This window comes from Dipodomys ordii, unplaced genomic scaffold (genome assembly GCF_000151885.1).
Source record: "Dipodomys ordii isolate 6190 unplaced genomic scaffold, Dord_2.0 Scaffold78, whole genome shotgun sequence".
Taxonomy (NCBI): Eukaryota; Metazoa; Chordata; class Mammalia; order Rodentia; family Heteromyidae; genus Dipodomys; species Dipodomys ordii.
The window spans coordinates 4,611,219-4,627,455 of NW_012267294.1; the positions used below are offsets into that span (position 1 = coordinate 4,611,219).

General features: G+C 37.2%; 1 protein-coding gene across 1 annotated transcript in view; it reads right to left on the bottom strand.

Annotated features, from left to right (window-relative positions):
* Window positions 1-9,444: 9,444 nt before the first annotated feature.
* The window catches only part of LOC105991874 (epithelial chloride channel protein-like), a 41,618-nt gene continuing 34,825 nt past the window's right edge, over window positions 9,445-16,237 (bottom strand). Inside the window, 1 exon segment of the mRNA XM_013024617.1 lies at window positions 9,445-9,530. Coding sequence (XP_012880071.1) covers window positions 9,445-9,530 — 86 coding nt within the window.

Below are 16,237 nucleotides of genomic sequence, written 5' to 3' on the forward strand. Positions count from 1 at the left end.
ATGTATGTTGTTATATGCATCTAGTTTGTATGTATATATATGAGTGTGTGTAATTTTGAGGATGGAAATTGTTTTCATCTATACTAGATAATTGTCTTTTTCCAAACTACACTCTCAGCTCTAGTAGCAATTTGAAAGCTGATTTTACAAACTAGTAAATAACATGAATGTGAATTATTACATATTCCATTCATTTATATGGCAGATGACCTGCTTTAATTTTAATATTGACAATATACAAGACGAAATCATATTTATAAAGTACAAATTAATAAAAACAAAGTGAAAATGAAAGAATAGAATTACCTCTGCAATGCCCGGTATTTGAAAATGGGAAGTCGACTATTTTGCTTATGTTCTTTGAAATCTGAAGCAGCATATTCTTTTCCTTTGGGATCTTGGAGAATAATTAGTGGTTTTTGCATTGTCCAGGTAACAACAAACAATGTGTCATTTCCAGTGGTGCTGTCCACAGACACTGTGCCATTGGCCCATGTCTTCCCTATGACATTCAAGGTTTCACTTTCCATCTGTTACATCAGTAAAAGGAAACACGTAAAACCAATTTGTTATTTTGACAATAAGTGAGCTTGAACTGAGGGACACAAACTTGTTAGGCAGGTGCCCTGAACCTGAACTACACTACCATTATTTGTTTGTTTGTTTTTGCTTGTTGGTATTCGGGGGTTTGAACTCTGGGCCTGGGTGCTGTCCCTGAGCTCTTCTCAAGGCTGATGTTCTACCACTTTGAGACACAGTGCCACTTGTGGTTTTCTGGTGGTTAATTGTTGATAAGACTCTCATGGAGCTGGGGGCCGGTGACTCACACCTTTAATCCTAGCTACACAGGAGGCTGAGATCTGAGGATGGTGGTTCAAAGCCAGCCCGGGCAGGAAAGACCGTGAGACTCTTATCTCCAATAAACCACTAGAAAACCAGAAGTGGCATGGTAGCTCAAATGGTAGCCTGCTCGCCTTGAGCTGAAGAAGTGAGGGACAGCACCCAGGTCCAGAGATCAAGCCCCACAACTTATCAAAATAAAAAAAAAGAGTCTCATGTAATTTCCTAGTCATGTTTGCTTTGGACTCTGCTCCTCATATCTCAGCCTGCTGAGGATGACAGGCCTAATACATATGTCTAATTGGCTTCAATTCCAAGTTTGGCACTTACTATATGACTGCACCAACTATTTCATTTCTTTCATTTCTAGGATAAGAGTAAAATTCCTTGCCCTTAAGTATATGCTAAAGTTAAAATAGTTTCTATTGTACTGACAAACTCTGGGGCTTAAACGTAGATTATTTTTTAAAGTCCCTGAAATAGCTTTCTTTCTATTAGCTTAACTTTTTGAAAAAATATTATGAGTTTGGCCTTTTAATTATTCAATAAAGGAATGATTACTAACACTAAAACATAATTAAATCATAAAATGAAACAGACTGAATACTGGCAGTTTGGATCTGTTTTACACAAATGATGAATACTGTCCAAAAGACTTTGGAAAGTTGTAATGGTCTGAGTATTTTTAAGTGGAAATAGTTCTCAAAATAAAAATACATGAGTAATAAAAGTTTTCTCTTACCTGAATGTTCTGAATGAGCTTTTCTTCTTCTGTTACGTAGGGGTTAATTGAAATGACAATGACTTCATATTCATTGTCAGGTAACTTTACCATTGAGCTTTTTACCTCTGACAAGAGATGCAGAGCTAGGCATAGAATGCCCCTGAGACTGAACATCATTTCTGCCCAGGCTACAGTTAGATGGAAATGCAAGGAGGGTATGTATGTATCTGCCTATTAGTTTAGGAATTTGAATCAAGACCAAACTATTTGAATAAATTTGATATGGGAAAATACACTAAAATGTCTAGGTGAACTTCCTTATTCATTCTAAAGATGTAGTTACGAAGTAGCAGTAGGGATTATGCTAAACATCCTTAGCATACTCTGTGTAGATAGTCAAGCTCATAGTAGTGAGTGGTTATCCTTCTTACTATGAAATATGACCTCAGGATCTCCTTACAGAAAAGCTCTTCAGGGAGAGGTGGTGAATTAAGGGCTTGATTTTTATTATTTATTTTTAATTTTATTTTATTATGAAAGTGATGTATAGAGGGGTTACAGCTGAGGTTCAGTGGGAAAAGTGATTAGTACTTGTTTTTTTCAGCTTTCAAATAATATTGAATGCTTAAGTTTATTCATAACTTGGGAACTTAATATGCTTCAGATAAGTTTTCTTTCATTCTTTTAATTTTGTTTTGATTTAACACAAATGGTTCTTAGCTTCTACATGTTGTACAATGGCATTGTGAGCTGGCTCTACAGTTAGAAAAATACAAACCCTACTCTTTCTTGCTTTGGTCACTTAATATTCTTGGGATTTTTTTTTTTGGTAAGAGTTATGTAGTTCATTTTTAGTCGTTTTCTTTAGTTGTGCTATTAGAATAATTTGTACTTATAGAAGCTCTAAATCTATTGATCAGATCCACAAGGTTTTCATACAAGGTCTAAATATTATACATTAGTGGTAAGCATTATATGTATACAATCAATACAAGATTGTTATTCACTTTGATAATTAAAATTTCTGTTTTAACTCTTTTATTTTGTCATCATGTAAATACAAACTCCCAGTGTTTTATTGCAAGTCCCCGTGTATGCCTAAGACTAGAGGTAGAACTGTCTGGCACACTGAAACCATAGGCTTTTTGGAATGCTCTTTCATTTTTTTCTTGCTGTGCCCTTGCAGCTCCAGCCTAAGAGCAGCATCATCTGTAAAATGTACTAAGCCATCCACATGAAAAGTAATATATATTTCCTTTGAACTTGTTTGTGCCTAACATCTGCATTGCTCTTGTAATTGACTATTTTATTACTAGTACTTGGGAGTCTTGTGCTGCTAGGTAAACTACTACTTGAATCATCCTCCCAGTCCTTTTTTACTTTAGCTATCTTTCAGAGAGGGTCTTACTATGTCATTCCAGCCATGCTTGAACTGCAGTCCTGTGTCCCTATCATTATGGGTGTGAGCCCCCACATCCAGTCTTGCTTTTGTTGTTATTGATATGCATAGTAGCTTGTTTCCTTTCTTGGAGGGAGAATTTTTTTTCTGAGGTTAATCTTTCTCAATCTTAGATTCTTTAACTATAAAATGAAATAATAACTAGAAGGACTGTTGGTCAGATTAAATACAAGAACAAGGGGAAAATACTTGTAAATGCTGATGCATATTAGACTCACAATGAATGCTTTTTAGGATGAAGAAAACTCAAACTGTGTAATTCCTTAGAAAGTCTAACTCACAGTTCAAGCAGGAAACCTGTATTTGAAAGGGGTAAGATGGGCTCAATGGAAGGATGAGTAGATGAATGAAGAGAGGATGGGGAGAATACAGTCACAAGTGTCAAAACAAATCTTCCAAACTTGTGCAAAGTGAGGGAAGGTGGCCTGTTGAGAAGGAAGGGTGAGAACTTTGAAAGGAGGCTGACACTGATCAATATGCATTGTGTCCATAAACTGCTTTGCTGAATGAAAACTCCTTTGTACAATTATTTAAATATGATAAAAATGCATATTAAAATAGATGTTCAGTGCTTTTCCTTGTTTTTTATATGGAAAAAATATGAATGCATTTAGGTGCCTCATCCAATGCTCTCCTCTTGAGCAAGTACAGGATGATTAAATATAACATTACTGTTGGAGAAATTAAAATCACTTCTGTAGATTACAATTGTTGAAAAAAAAGAGAAAAACCCAAAAACACAAGATAGGGCAAGAACAATTCGATAGGAAAGTTATCTCATCACCAGAGAGCCAAACATTGGGTAATAATGTATGTTGAAGGAATTCAGGAAGGCTTTAGGAGAAGGCCATTCTTTAGAAGACTGAGGAATGGAGAGCTTATACTTTCCAAAAAGGAAACCTTTGGTATTGAAACTCAGGACATTCTGACTGGGGTAAGGTGGAATCTCAGTGTTGTTTTGAGTTGCATCTCTTTTATGGCCAGAATGTTGCTTATCTAATTTGTGGAAGGGAAAGGGAATCATAGAAACAGCAGGACAAAGGAAGAACTAATGCAACAATGTAGTCACTAGGCACTATGTTGGAGATGAACTTTCCAACTGGGAGGGTGGGATGGTTAGTGAGAAGTTATAAGCAGGGGAAAATAAGGGAGGAGTAACAGTGTTTTAAAAAAATGTACTCATTACCTTCCTTATGTAACTGTAACCCCCTGTTCATCACCTTTACAATAAATTCAAATTTAAATTTAAATTCAGAAAAACCCAGAGAACATTCCGTTTCAGAGCTTACATTTTTTAAAGCATACTCATTTCCACCCTTTCCCTTTTTTCTTTTTAGCAATGCCAGGAATCAATCCCAGAGCCTTATGCATGCTAGATAAGTACTTTCCCTGAGCCATCTCCCAGCCCTCAGGCTGTTTTCAAACATATGTCACATATAGTACTTTTGAAAAAGATGATCAGATAATATAGGCTTGAAAAATATTTGGAAATTATCTTCTTTGATAAACAGTAGTCATCAATAGAAGAGTCTAGAGAGAGTGAATTGTTGAGATTTAGGATAGAAACACATGGCCTTGCACTTACTAAACAAGTGATTTAACACTTGAGCCAGGCTTCTAGAATATTACCATTAATTTTGTATCAGACAAAAGAATCTCTGTCTTGTTTCAAAATAAGTCATTTAAAATTGGATCTTAAATTGAAATGGACAACAACTGTAAAAATCATATTTTCAAAATGTTCTAGAATGTAGGCTGAAGTAAGTTCCCTTACATGTATGTGTGTCCTTTTCTTTTCTCTTCTTTCTTTTCTTTTTTCTTCTTCTCATTTTTCTTTCCTTCCTCTTTCCTTATTTCCTTGCTTGCTTGCTTGCTTGCTTCCTTCCTTCCTTCCACTTGTGGAGCTTTAACTCAGGGTGGTAAACCTGAGCTCTTTTGCTCAAGGTTGGAGCTCCACCACTTTGAGCCACAGCTCCACTTTCAGTTTTTGAGTGGTTAATTGGAGATTAAGAATCTCACAGGCAGTTTTCTGCTCAGGCTGCCCTCCAACAGCCACCCAAAGATCTCATCCTCCGGAGTAGCAAGGATTGCAGGCACAAGCCACTAGTACTGGGATTTAAGTGGTTCTTATTGAAATCATTACTTCATTTCTCCCTGGATCATCTTCCCAAAAGATTTTACTAGCTGAAAAGATATAATATTAGAAGCATGCAAGTATTGTAGCCAGAGCCCATTGGTTTATATAGTTAAATTGTCTTCTGAAAAGCAAAATAAAACTAAACAAGGAAATATTCAGAGCCTACTTGTGGATATAATTCACTAATTCAGAGATTTAAGAGCTAATACACCTACTGATACAATCACCCTTAAATGTCGTAGTGAATTCCTGTAGAGATTATACTGGAACTATCTATTACATAATCTTGCAACTAACAAAAACAGTGAACTGTCATAGCATCTTCATTTCCTTGTTGACACTCTTTTAGAATTCGCTTTATTACTTCTCTCTTTTCTTGCTTTTGTTTCTTTGTCTTTTCTATTTTGCTACTGGGGTTCCAACCTAAGACACTGCACTTGCTAGGTAAGGCCTTGGCATTGAGATATATTGCAGCCCTGGTTGGTCTTCTGGTGTCTCTTCATACCATATAAATCTTTCACCTATGATTTCTTTCTTACTGCTGCTTTTTATCTCATAACCTTTGGAAGGTCACTGTATTTGCTGCCAGTAAACAAGCCCCAAATTTGAAAACATTGTCAGCCACAAATTTCAAAATATTGTCTTCAGTTTTCTTATCTATTTAGTTATATATTCTCAAGCTGTAATAAACATTAGCCCTGTGTCAAATGCTCTGATGATGTTACAGTTCTAACTTTCTTCCACGTACTGATAAATGACCTTGTATGTTAGTAATTATCTTAATTGATTTTTTGATGCTCTTTATACATCCTTAAACATTATTTCAATTCACATAATGTTATACTCAACCTTTTATTCATGCTATACTGGGGTTTCAACTAAGGACTTCATGTTTGCTACAATTTGAACCAGACCTCTAGTCTTTGCTTTGGGGGTTTATTTAATTTAGTTTTTATTTTATTGACAAGGTGATATAGAGAGGGGTTACAGTTATATAGGTAGTGAGTACATTTCTTGTCTAACTTGTTACCCTTTCCTTCATTTTTCTCCCTCTTTCCCTCCCCCCCAATCCCCCCATTCCATGCTTGGTTTTAAAAGGTCCCTTGCTTTTGGCCAAGATGGGCCTTGTTTCATGGCTGTTTTTTTCACTTCTAATAAATTTACTCTGTTTCCCTTACACATTTTTCTGCCTTTTAAATCTTTAGTGGGTATAGGACGCAAATTCATCCTTCTAGTAGGTATCAATAAAAAGAATATTTCACCCAGTTTGACAGAATGGGTTTAGTAAGGCTAGATCAAGAAAATACCAAAATAAAAAAATGAGATTGGGCAATAGCTGGTTAGTTCAAGTCATATTTCTCCTAAAGGTTAAAGCAGAGACTTCCCTGTAGCCTACACTTTTTAAAACGATTCTCTTTTTATTTTTATGACTGAGACTGGAACTCAACCTCAGGACCTGATGCTTTTGCTCTTTGATTATTACTCTATCAACTAAGTCATGCCTCTAAGCCCATGATTACACTCTGATGATTTTGGGTTTTAGGGGAAACTGTTCTGTTGGGATTTTTACTTGCTTTGTTTATCATGTGACTTTTTGTTAGATCAGGTCTACTGGGGCTTAATGTAGGATTCGAGTGCAAAAACAATGGTTTTTTTCCCCCCTATCACTTTAGCAGCTGTTAAATTTGAGGATTAATGAAGTGGAGAATTGAGATCAAACTTTTTAACTTCAGTGCAAATTAGGATACGGTTCAGGTCCATGTCTTCAGAGTGAATCAGGTGTTTCTGACTAAAGATAATGTATTTCCTCCTTGTTGCTTGTGCTTTGACTATCAGGTTGTTCCTGATCCCATTTTGTGGTCATCTGGTCCGTTGTAGGACTGATTCATTACAGCTGATAATTCGGGAAGGCACATTATTTATTGAGCATGGTGACAGGCATTGGAACTATCATGATACATAGGAGATTACTTCTGATTGCTAAGATTCCTACCCTATAGAGATAAACAAAGACAAATAAATGGCAAGGATGTGAGGAGTTTAGTGTGCACCAGGAGTAAGAAGTAGTTGTTAGATGAGGTTAGAGTAATGTAATTTAGTGGAGGCAAGAGATGGTGGAAGTGGTGTCCGGTGTCACCTATTCTAAAACATGACAGTAAGCATGCATTATCCAGACAAGGGTAGGCTGTGGAAATGGAGGCATAATGGAGGAGAGGCCTCATGGAGAATGAGAAGAGCCTCCCAGGCTCAAGCTCCTGTTATATATTCAGAGCACTAGGGGCAGGCAGGAAGGGTGGAGCCACAGATGGCATCAGGAATTGAGAGACCTGAAACTGGAGGGCTGAGCTGGAAGAAAGACTTTAAGGGGATTATCAGTTACATACACATGGTCAGAGTACAAAGGAAAGAGACTGATTTTTACAGAGGAAAAGTAGAGAACTAGATAGAATTTTAGAAAAGACTTGGACTATAAGGTGAATAGTGGTCACAAGCAGACCTGGATTTCTAGCACTGATTTTTTTGGGCACACACGTTGTGAAATAGAACCCATCTAGGATCCTAGGAACTGAGTTAGACTGGATGTTAGACTCTACTCCTTGTACTCAGGAGCCTCCAGGCAGGACAGAACTCAAACAGGAGTGCATAGTTGAACTTTTTGGGGAATTGTTTTATGGAGAATCCAGGTTAGAAATGATAGGTGTGAACCAGGGAGACAGACACACTGCGGGCATTTTAAGATATTAAGAATTGTTTGGACTTGGTAACTGATGAACTTTAGAGAATACAGTAACAAAAATAGGAAAATCTTTGTCATTTCATGAATGTGTTAGAATAGTCAGCATTCTGTGCTTTTGTTTGTCTCTTTTACTTTCTCTCCTCAAGGTCCAGTTCTTTGTTTCAAATAACTTATTCTGTAGGGAAGCTTGGAGAGGGACTTCTGTTAAATAGTAAACAAGTGCATTTGGGAGTCAGGAAACTATATGAAAAGTGATGCCAAGAGGGGACATCCTTTCTGTCTGAGTGTGGAGGGGGAGCAGAGTGAGCAGTAGGATTAGGATTTTAAGAGAGCATGTTGTTCTTAGAAGACAGAGGAGGGAGACTGAAGGTTAGAATCTCAGATGGAAGAAAAGACCCTGATGTTCCTAGTAAGAGCATCGACATACAAAACAGTATGTGCTTTGGGAGAAATCATGTGTCTCTGACTGATTTCAATTGTGGTATAGAGGGAATGATGCCATAGAAAAGAGGAGGTAGAGGTGAAATCCTGGTAATGTGCTCATTTATCTCACAAATATTTGTGTCTTTACTCTGCTGTGGCACCTGACAAAGAAGGGATCAATTAAACTGGCCACATCTCTTCCACTGAGATACGTTGAGGTAGTTCAATCTAAGTCAAGTTGAGCTCTATTGTGTAGTTTTTACCAAATTACTTTGAAGTTATTGTGGGACTTGGCTTGGGGAGGATACACTGAAGACAGAAAAACCAACTATGGCTACATTTTCTAGCAGTATGCATTAGAGACAGCCTGAGGCACTATTACTGAAGAAAGTAGAGTTGTGTCTCCACATAGGATGCCTTTCTTCCTTCCTAGGATGGCTTACTTACTATTTTCTCGATTTCTTGCCAGATACAATAAAACTGAGCTTCCTTTCCCAAATCTAGTATTTTTTAACCTAGTAGATGGACTGTTAGACCCCATGGCTTAATTTGAATGCTCATGCCTGCACTTCAATTTGGAGGTGTTATTGCTAGTTTTTCCTTCAGTATTTATTGTCAGGGCTAGCACTGCCATCTATGTTGATGTGCAAAGCACTGTGCTTAGAAGAGCTCTGAAGATGGTTTAATTATTTGTCATTTCTGTCTTGAAACCCTGATTACTTTTCAAACTAAAGCCTCTCATTTTCATTGTGCACTGAAAAATATAATTTGGATAGTCTGTCCTGACTACAAGTACACCAAGCATTTAGTTTTCTTATTCTTCCTAATTCATGACCATGTACTTAATGTCCACAGACATTGAGGAATTAAATCAAGCCCTGATCAAGGAGAAAATAGCCTGTTCCTGGTACTGACCTGAACACTGGAACATCTGGAAGGGATGTAACCAGATAGATAGGCTTTGTCTATTGGGATGAGGTAAATAGGTAGGAAGGACCCAGGCAAAACACCTCTGTTGACAACAAACAACTTCAGGCCTTCATTCTCCTTTCAACAGATAACAGGCCAGGTTTTCAACCCTCACTCTTTCCCTATATTTTCTTTGTATCCACCATTCTAAGCCATTAGAACTGGCTGAACAAGTACGGGTCTTCCAGACGAACTAGCAATGCCAATTGATCTTCTGTTTCAACAACACCGTCCCAGTACCCTAAGGCATAGATCCTTTTTCGTCAGCATGTCATAAGACAAAGTTGTATTTTCTTAGTCACCAGAAAGCTAATACTTACTTCCTCTTCCCTTGTTCTTACTGATATTTGTTTCAATTTAAACTATAAAATCCAGGTCAAAGAGTCTAGTCTGTGTTGAAAGACTTAAAAAGGATCCACAAGGATCATTTATGTGTCTTTGATTTTGGCTTACTTCCAAATCAGCAAATAAGTCCTGTTAAGACTACTTGACATATGGATGTAACTGATCATATGTGTTGTTTTTCTTCAGTTCTCTGGTTTGCTAAGTTGTGATCCTAACAATCTTTGTGTAAAGTGTAGGGAAACAACCAATATGAAGTAAAGGAAAGCCATATACTTGTTAAACTTGGATTCAGAAGAAGCTGTGAATTTAGCCTCTCAAGTAAATATGCTCTTCTCAACCTACATCTCCTTGTCAATTGATCTTATCAATATGGTTGTGCCCCAAGTCTAGACCTCTGAGTAATGAATTAAAATGTGTAGAGATTATTTTTTCTGTAAAAGGGTATAGACAATACCATCAGTAGTTTTTCCTCAGATGAAAGTAAAAGCACATTGGTAGTTATAGCTTCCTAAGGGAAAAGAAATAGATACATATTTCTATTAAACTGAAGTCAGAAGTCCCTAAGTTTTGAAGGTGGCATTTTATTTTTTAAATTGTTATCTTTCATGTCCATGAATTTCAGTAAATGTGACATTAGTTAATATCTAATTGGAAATATTAGATAGGTATATAAGACTATCAATTTATACTTGTAGCAATGTCATCCCTCAAATATTGTTTGTTTGATTTTATACTTTATACTTTATTTTGACTACTTAATTTTAACCTCTTGATAAAGTTTGAAATTGCAAAATGATTCAAGGTGGTTTTTATTTATATGGTTGCTTTTATTTTTTGGTGAATTGTGAGTTTAAGGACTTGTGCTCCCACCATTTATTTTTTTTCTTTTTTCTTTGTGTGTAATCTGAGCTGTGGTGGCTTGTGCATACATAAAATGCCAAGGTAAGCCTATCTTGATTCTTCTGTTGGAATGCATAATATCACTAACTGTTTACATTTGAGTGTGAAGATATTTACAGTGCTGGGAGCCAGTGGCTCACACCTGTAATCCTAGCTACTCAGGAGACTGAGATCTGAGGATCACGGTTCGAAGCCAGCCCGGGCAGGAAAGTCTGTGAAACTCTTTTCTCCAATAAACCCCTAGAAAACCGGAAGTGGCACTGTGGCTCAAGTGGTAGAGTGCTCACCTTGAGCTGAAGAGTGCAGGGACAGCGCCTAAGCCCAGAGCTCAAGCCCCATGACTACAAAAAAAAAATTACAATGTCATTTTTCATCTTGTATACAATTACTCATATGATAACTCATCCTGGCATAGAGCAGAGGTGACAAAGGTACTGTGAGTTTAGTCATCATGGGTAGGTCACAGCATTATAAAGAGAAGTAAACCCAGGAACCAGATTAAAAAATATGTATTTACAATATTAAGCTTCAAAAGGTCGAACTCTTTCTGTCCCAGTTACAAATATCATTATCTCATTTGATCTTTTTTAGCACTTAATATATCTGCATGCAGATATTAACAGATAACTTGCAATTAGCTTTAAGTAGCAGCAAAAGTGTAACAATACAAGCCTGTCTGACCTTAGAACCTAGAAGTCCACTCCATATAGCAATATCAGAAGGGGACCAGAAAACACAGTTGGGGGACATTTCTAAGAATGCTGGAATCCGATGAAAGCCAAGAGAGAGTGTTAACTTTTGAAGTCTGGAACAAGGCAAGATATTCACTCATCATGCCTATTCAACACAAGGAAAGAACTATTAGTTAACATATCACTATTAGTTAACAATATCTAATGTTTATAAACCTTACAGATGTCCACAAAAAGCTAGTGAGAATTGCCAGGCGCTGGTGGCTCACGCCTGTAATCCTAGCTACTCAGGAGGCTGAGACCTGAGGATCTCAGTTCAAAGCCAGCCTTGGCATGAAAGTCTTTGAGACTCTTATCTCCAATAAACCACTAGAAAAAAAAAATCAGAAGTGGCCCTGTGGCTCAAGCAGTAAAGAGACAGCACCCAAGCCCAGAGCTCAAGCCCCACAACTAACCAAAAAAAAAATCTATGAGAATTGATAAATAAAGATGGCAAATTTGAGGATGCAAAATCCACCCATGTACTAAATATATTTCCATTTGATAACAAGGTGCTTTGAAAAAATAAGAATTCAATGTTAGTTACAAAAATAAAACACTTTAAAATTTTAACAGCATTTAATATTTTACATAGCATTTCATGCTTTTGACCCAGCTGGTCTTGATCATAGGCCTCTTTTTTAAATGTTATTTTATTGTAAAGAGGCTGTACAGAGGGGTTACAGTTGCATGAGTAAGGCAATGAGTACATTTCTTGTTGCGCATTGTTCCCCCTTCCCTTGTTGTTCTACAACTATTCCTTCCTTCCCCTACCTCTTTCCTCTCACCCACACCCAAAATTGTAAAGTTCATTTCCAGTATACTGTCTTGTGGGTATCATCATGTCTTCTTGTAACTGGAATGACCCAGCTTATTATATGAAATGAAGTCTGACTTTATGCTGAGGCTGGCCTTGAATAGTGATCTTTCTCATTTCCATCTCTAGAGTCACTGTGGAGCTAGAGACATGAGTCACCATATATAGCTCATTTCAGAATGAAATATGTATCAAAATGTCTATCAAAAAATGATACACACCTAGGAATCAATATAAAAAAACTTTATCTCTATGTTGAGAAAATGAATGAATAAAATGGAAAACTGTAATGTCCCCAGTTATTCACATGAACAACTATTTTTTTTAGTTAGAAATCTTTCTAGACCTTTTAAGATTATTTTTATGAGTTCATGACCAGATAAGAAGAATAAGAAATAGAGGAGTAGTCCTTTCTTGCGTTGTTTCTGCTTTTTAAAAGTGCTGTCGAAGGTCTTTTTGAAGACTTTCTTTCTGGGAGGAAAGCAGTGGCACCTACAATAAGACACACAAGTACCACCAGTGCCATCACTGACAGCACCAGAGTGGTAACATTAACTGCAGACTTGGCATTACCAGCACCGGATCTGCATCAGGGACAAACTAAGCTACTTGTGCAATGTTGGATAATTTTGATGTCAAACTGGTCTTGTTACACTTTGAGTGGCAATGAATATGTGAGCAGCATTTTCCTCTGAGATATTTCCTGGCTTAAATGCAAAGGTCTGCTCAGAGTTGGCTTCACTTGGAAACAGGTTAGAAGTGTGAACTTGAAGAGCATTATCAAAATTGTGTCTCAGATCAAGCATATTTCCACTTATTCTTATAATCTACTCTTGAACTAAGGAAAAAACAGTTTTCAATGTTTTAGTAACTAGAATACCATATTCAATTTCCTTCTATGTATTCTTTTTCCATTTTTAATTTTATTTTATTGTAAAGATACTGTACAGAAGAGTTACAGTTACATGAGTAAGGCAATGAGTACCTTTCTTGTCAAGCAAGCATTGTTACTCCTTCCCTTGTTGTTCTCCCACTATCCCATCCTTCCCCCACCTTCCTCATTCATCCCCCCTCCTTGGTTATTCTTTTTTTTATTGTAAAGATACTATAGAGAGGGTTACAGTTACATCAGTAAGGTAATGAGTACAGTTCTTATTGAGCACTGTTATCCCGATTGTTTTCTCCATACTATCCCTTCCCTCCCTACCTTCCCCGAGGTTCTTTTTTTATTTTTAATAGTGATTAAATGATTACATAATTTCCCAAATTTCACAGTATTGTGGAATAATGATGCTCATTTAAAGTCACAAGCTTATTCTAACTTTCCTGGAGCAAATTGTCGGTTACAGTCTATAACATATAACAGTGTACACATATACACCATACATGTGATCAGCAGCATGGGCATATTTAGTAGTGGTTCAAACAGATGAGTTGGAGTTCTTTGTTTCGTAAGTCCTCTTAATTTTGTCATATCACCTAACATTTTGGGTATAACATCCACTTATCAGGGATACCATGTACCGTTTGTCTCTTTGCTCTTGGCTTACCTTGCTCAACATGATTTCTTCTAGCTCCATCCATTTCCCTGCAAATGCCATTATTTTGTCATTTCTAATGGCTGCATAATATTCCATTGTGTATAGATACCACAATTTTTGGATCCATTCATCTGTGGTGGGACATATGGATTGTTTCCATATCCTAGCTATTGTGAACAGTGCTGCAATAAACATGGAGGTGCAGGGTAGATGCCTAGAAGTGGTATGACTGGGTCATAAGGGAGGTCAATCTTTAGCTTTCTGAGGACCGTCCAGACTGCTTTCCAAAGTGTTTGTATAAGTGTACATTCCCACCAGCAGTGTAATAGGGTTCCTCTTTCTCCACATCCCCTCCAGCATTTGTCGTTGGCTGATTTGTGGATGTGGGACATTCTGACTGGGGTAAGGTGGTATCTCAGGGTTGTCTTTATTTGCATTTCCTTCACCACCAGGGATGATGAACATTTCCTCATGTGTTTCTTTGCCATTTTTATTTCTTCATCTGAGAAGTCCCTCTTTAATTCCCTTGCCCATTTAGTAATTGGTTTGTTAGGTTTGGGAGGGATTAGTTTCTTGAGTTCCCTGTGTATATACTGGATATTAACCCCTTGTCTGATAGATTGCTGGTAAATATTTTTTCCCAATTAGTTGGTTGTCTTTCTAGCTTGGTTGCGATAGCTTTAGCTGTGCAGAAGCTTTTTGTTTTAAGGTAGTCCCATTTGTCGAATCTCTCTCCAATTTGTTGTGACCCTGGGACTCTGTTCAGGAAGTTCCTTCATGTGCCTATTAGTTCAAGTGTCTCTCCTACTCTGTCCTGCAGTAGTTTCAGAGATTCAGGTTTAATGTTAAGGTCTTTAATCCATTTTGAGTTGATGTTAGTGCATGGTGATAGGCTGGGGTCCACTTTTAGTTTCCTGCATGTGGCTGCCCAGTTTTCCCAGCACCAGCGGTTGAAGAGGCTGTGTTTCGTTGGCTCCTTTGTCGAATATCAGCTGGCTGTAGGCCTGTGGATTTATTTCTGGATCTTCTATTCTGTTCCATTGGTCTTCAGGTCTGTTTTTGTGCCAGTACCATGCTGTCTTTGTTATTATAGCTCTGTAGTAGAGTTTGAGGTTCGGCATGGATAGCCCTCCCATATTGTCTTTATCCCCTAGAATTGTTTTGGCTATTCTAGGTCTTTTGTTGTTCCATATGAATTTTTGGACTGTTTTCTGTATTTCAGTGATGTACGTCATTGGGATTTTAATAGGAATTGCATTGAATTTGTATATTAATTTTGGCAGTATTACCATCTTCAATATATTAAGTTGGCCTATCCAAGAGCATGGGAGGTCTTTCCATTTCCTAGTGTCTTCTGCAATTTCTTTCTTTAACTTTTTATAGTTTTCATTAAATAGTTCTTTTACATCTTTGGTTAGGTTAATTCCTAAAAATTTTATTTTGGGGGAGGTTATTGTGAATGGGGTTGCTCCCTTTATTTCCTTCTCTTCTTATACATTGTCAGTGTACAGGAAGGCAACTGATTTTTGTGGGTTTATTTTGTATCCTGCTACTTTGCCGAAGTGATTTATGATTTCTAAGAGTTTGGGATGGAGTTTTTGGGATCGTGAAGGTATAGTATCATGTTATCTGCAAAAAGGGATAGTTTAACTTCTTCTTTCCCTATGTAGATCCTTTTAATGTTCTTTTCTTGCCTTATTGCCCTGGCTAAGGGTTCCAGGTCTATATTGAAGATTAGTGGAGACAGTGGGCATCCTTGCCTTGTTCCTAGTTTTAGGAGAATTGGTTGTAGCTTTTCCCCATTAAGTGTAATATTGGCTATTGGTCTGTCATAAATGGCTTTTATTGTTTTAAGTAATGTTCCTTCTACTCCCATTTTCTCGAGCTTTTAGCATGAATGAATGTTGAATTTTATCAAAGGCCTTTTCTGCATCTGTGGCAATAATCATGTGATTCTTGAGCTTGGCTCTGTTGATGTGTTGGATTACATTTATTGACTTATGTGTGTTAAACCCTCCCTGCATCTCTGGGATGAAGCCTACCTGGTCATAGTGTATAATTTTTTGTATGTGTTTCTGGATTCTGTTAGCTAGAATCTTGTTAAGGATCTTTGCATCTGTGTTCATCAAGGAAATTGGCCTGTAATTCTCCTTTTTGGTTGGGTCGTTGCCTGGTTTGGGGATGAGTGTGATATTGGCTTCGTAGAATGAGTTTGGGATAGCTCCCTCCTTCTCTGTTTCTCTGAAGAGCTTGAGGAGTATGGGTATTCGTTCTTCTTTATAGGTCTTATAGAATTCTGCTGTGAATCTATCTGGTCCTGGGCTTTTTTTTGTTGTTGTTGTTGGAAGAATTTTGATACCTTCCTGTATCTTATTGTAGGATATTGGCTTATTTAATTGGTTAACTTCTTCTTTGCTCAGTTTGGGCAACTTGTATTTCTCTAAAAATGCATCCATTTCTGCCAGGTTTTTTTCTTTAGTGAGTATAACTTTTGAAAGTAGTCCATTAGGATTGTTTGGATATCTTGGGTACGTGTTGTGATTTTTCCCATGGCATCCCTAATCCTGTTAATATGGGTTTCCTCTCTTCTTTTTTTAATTAATCTTGCCAACGG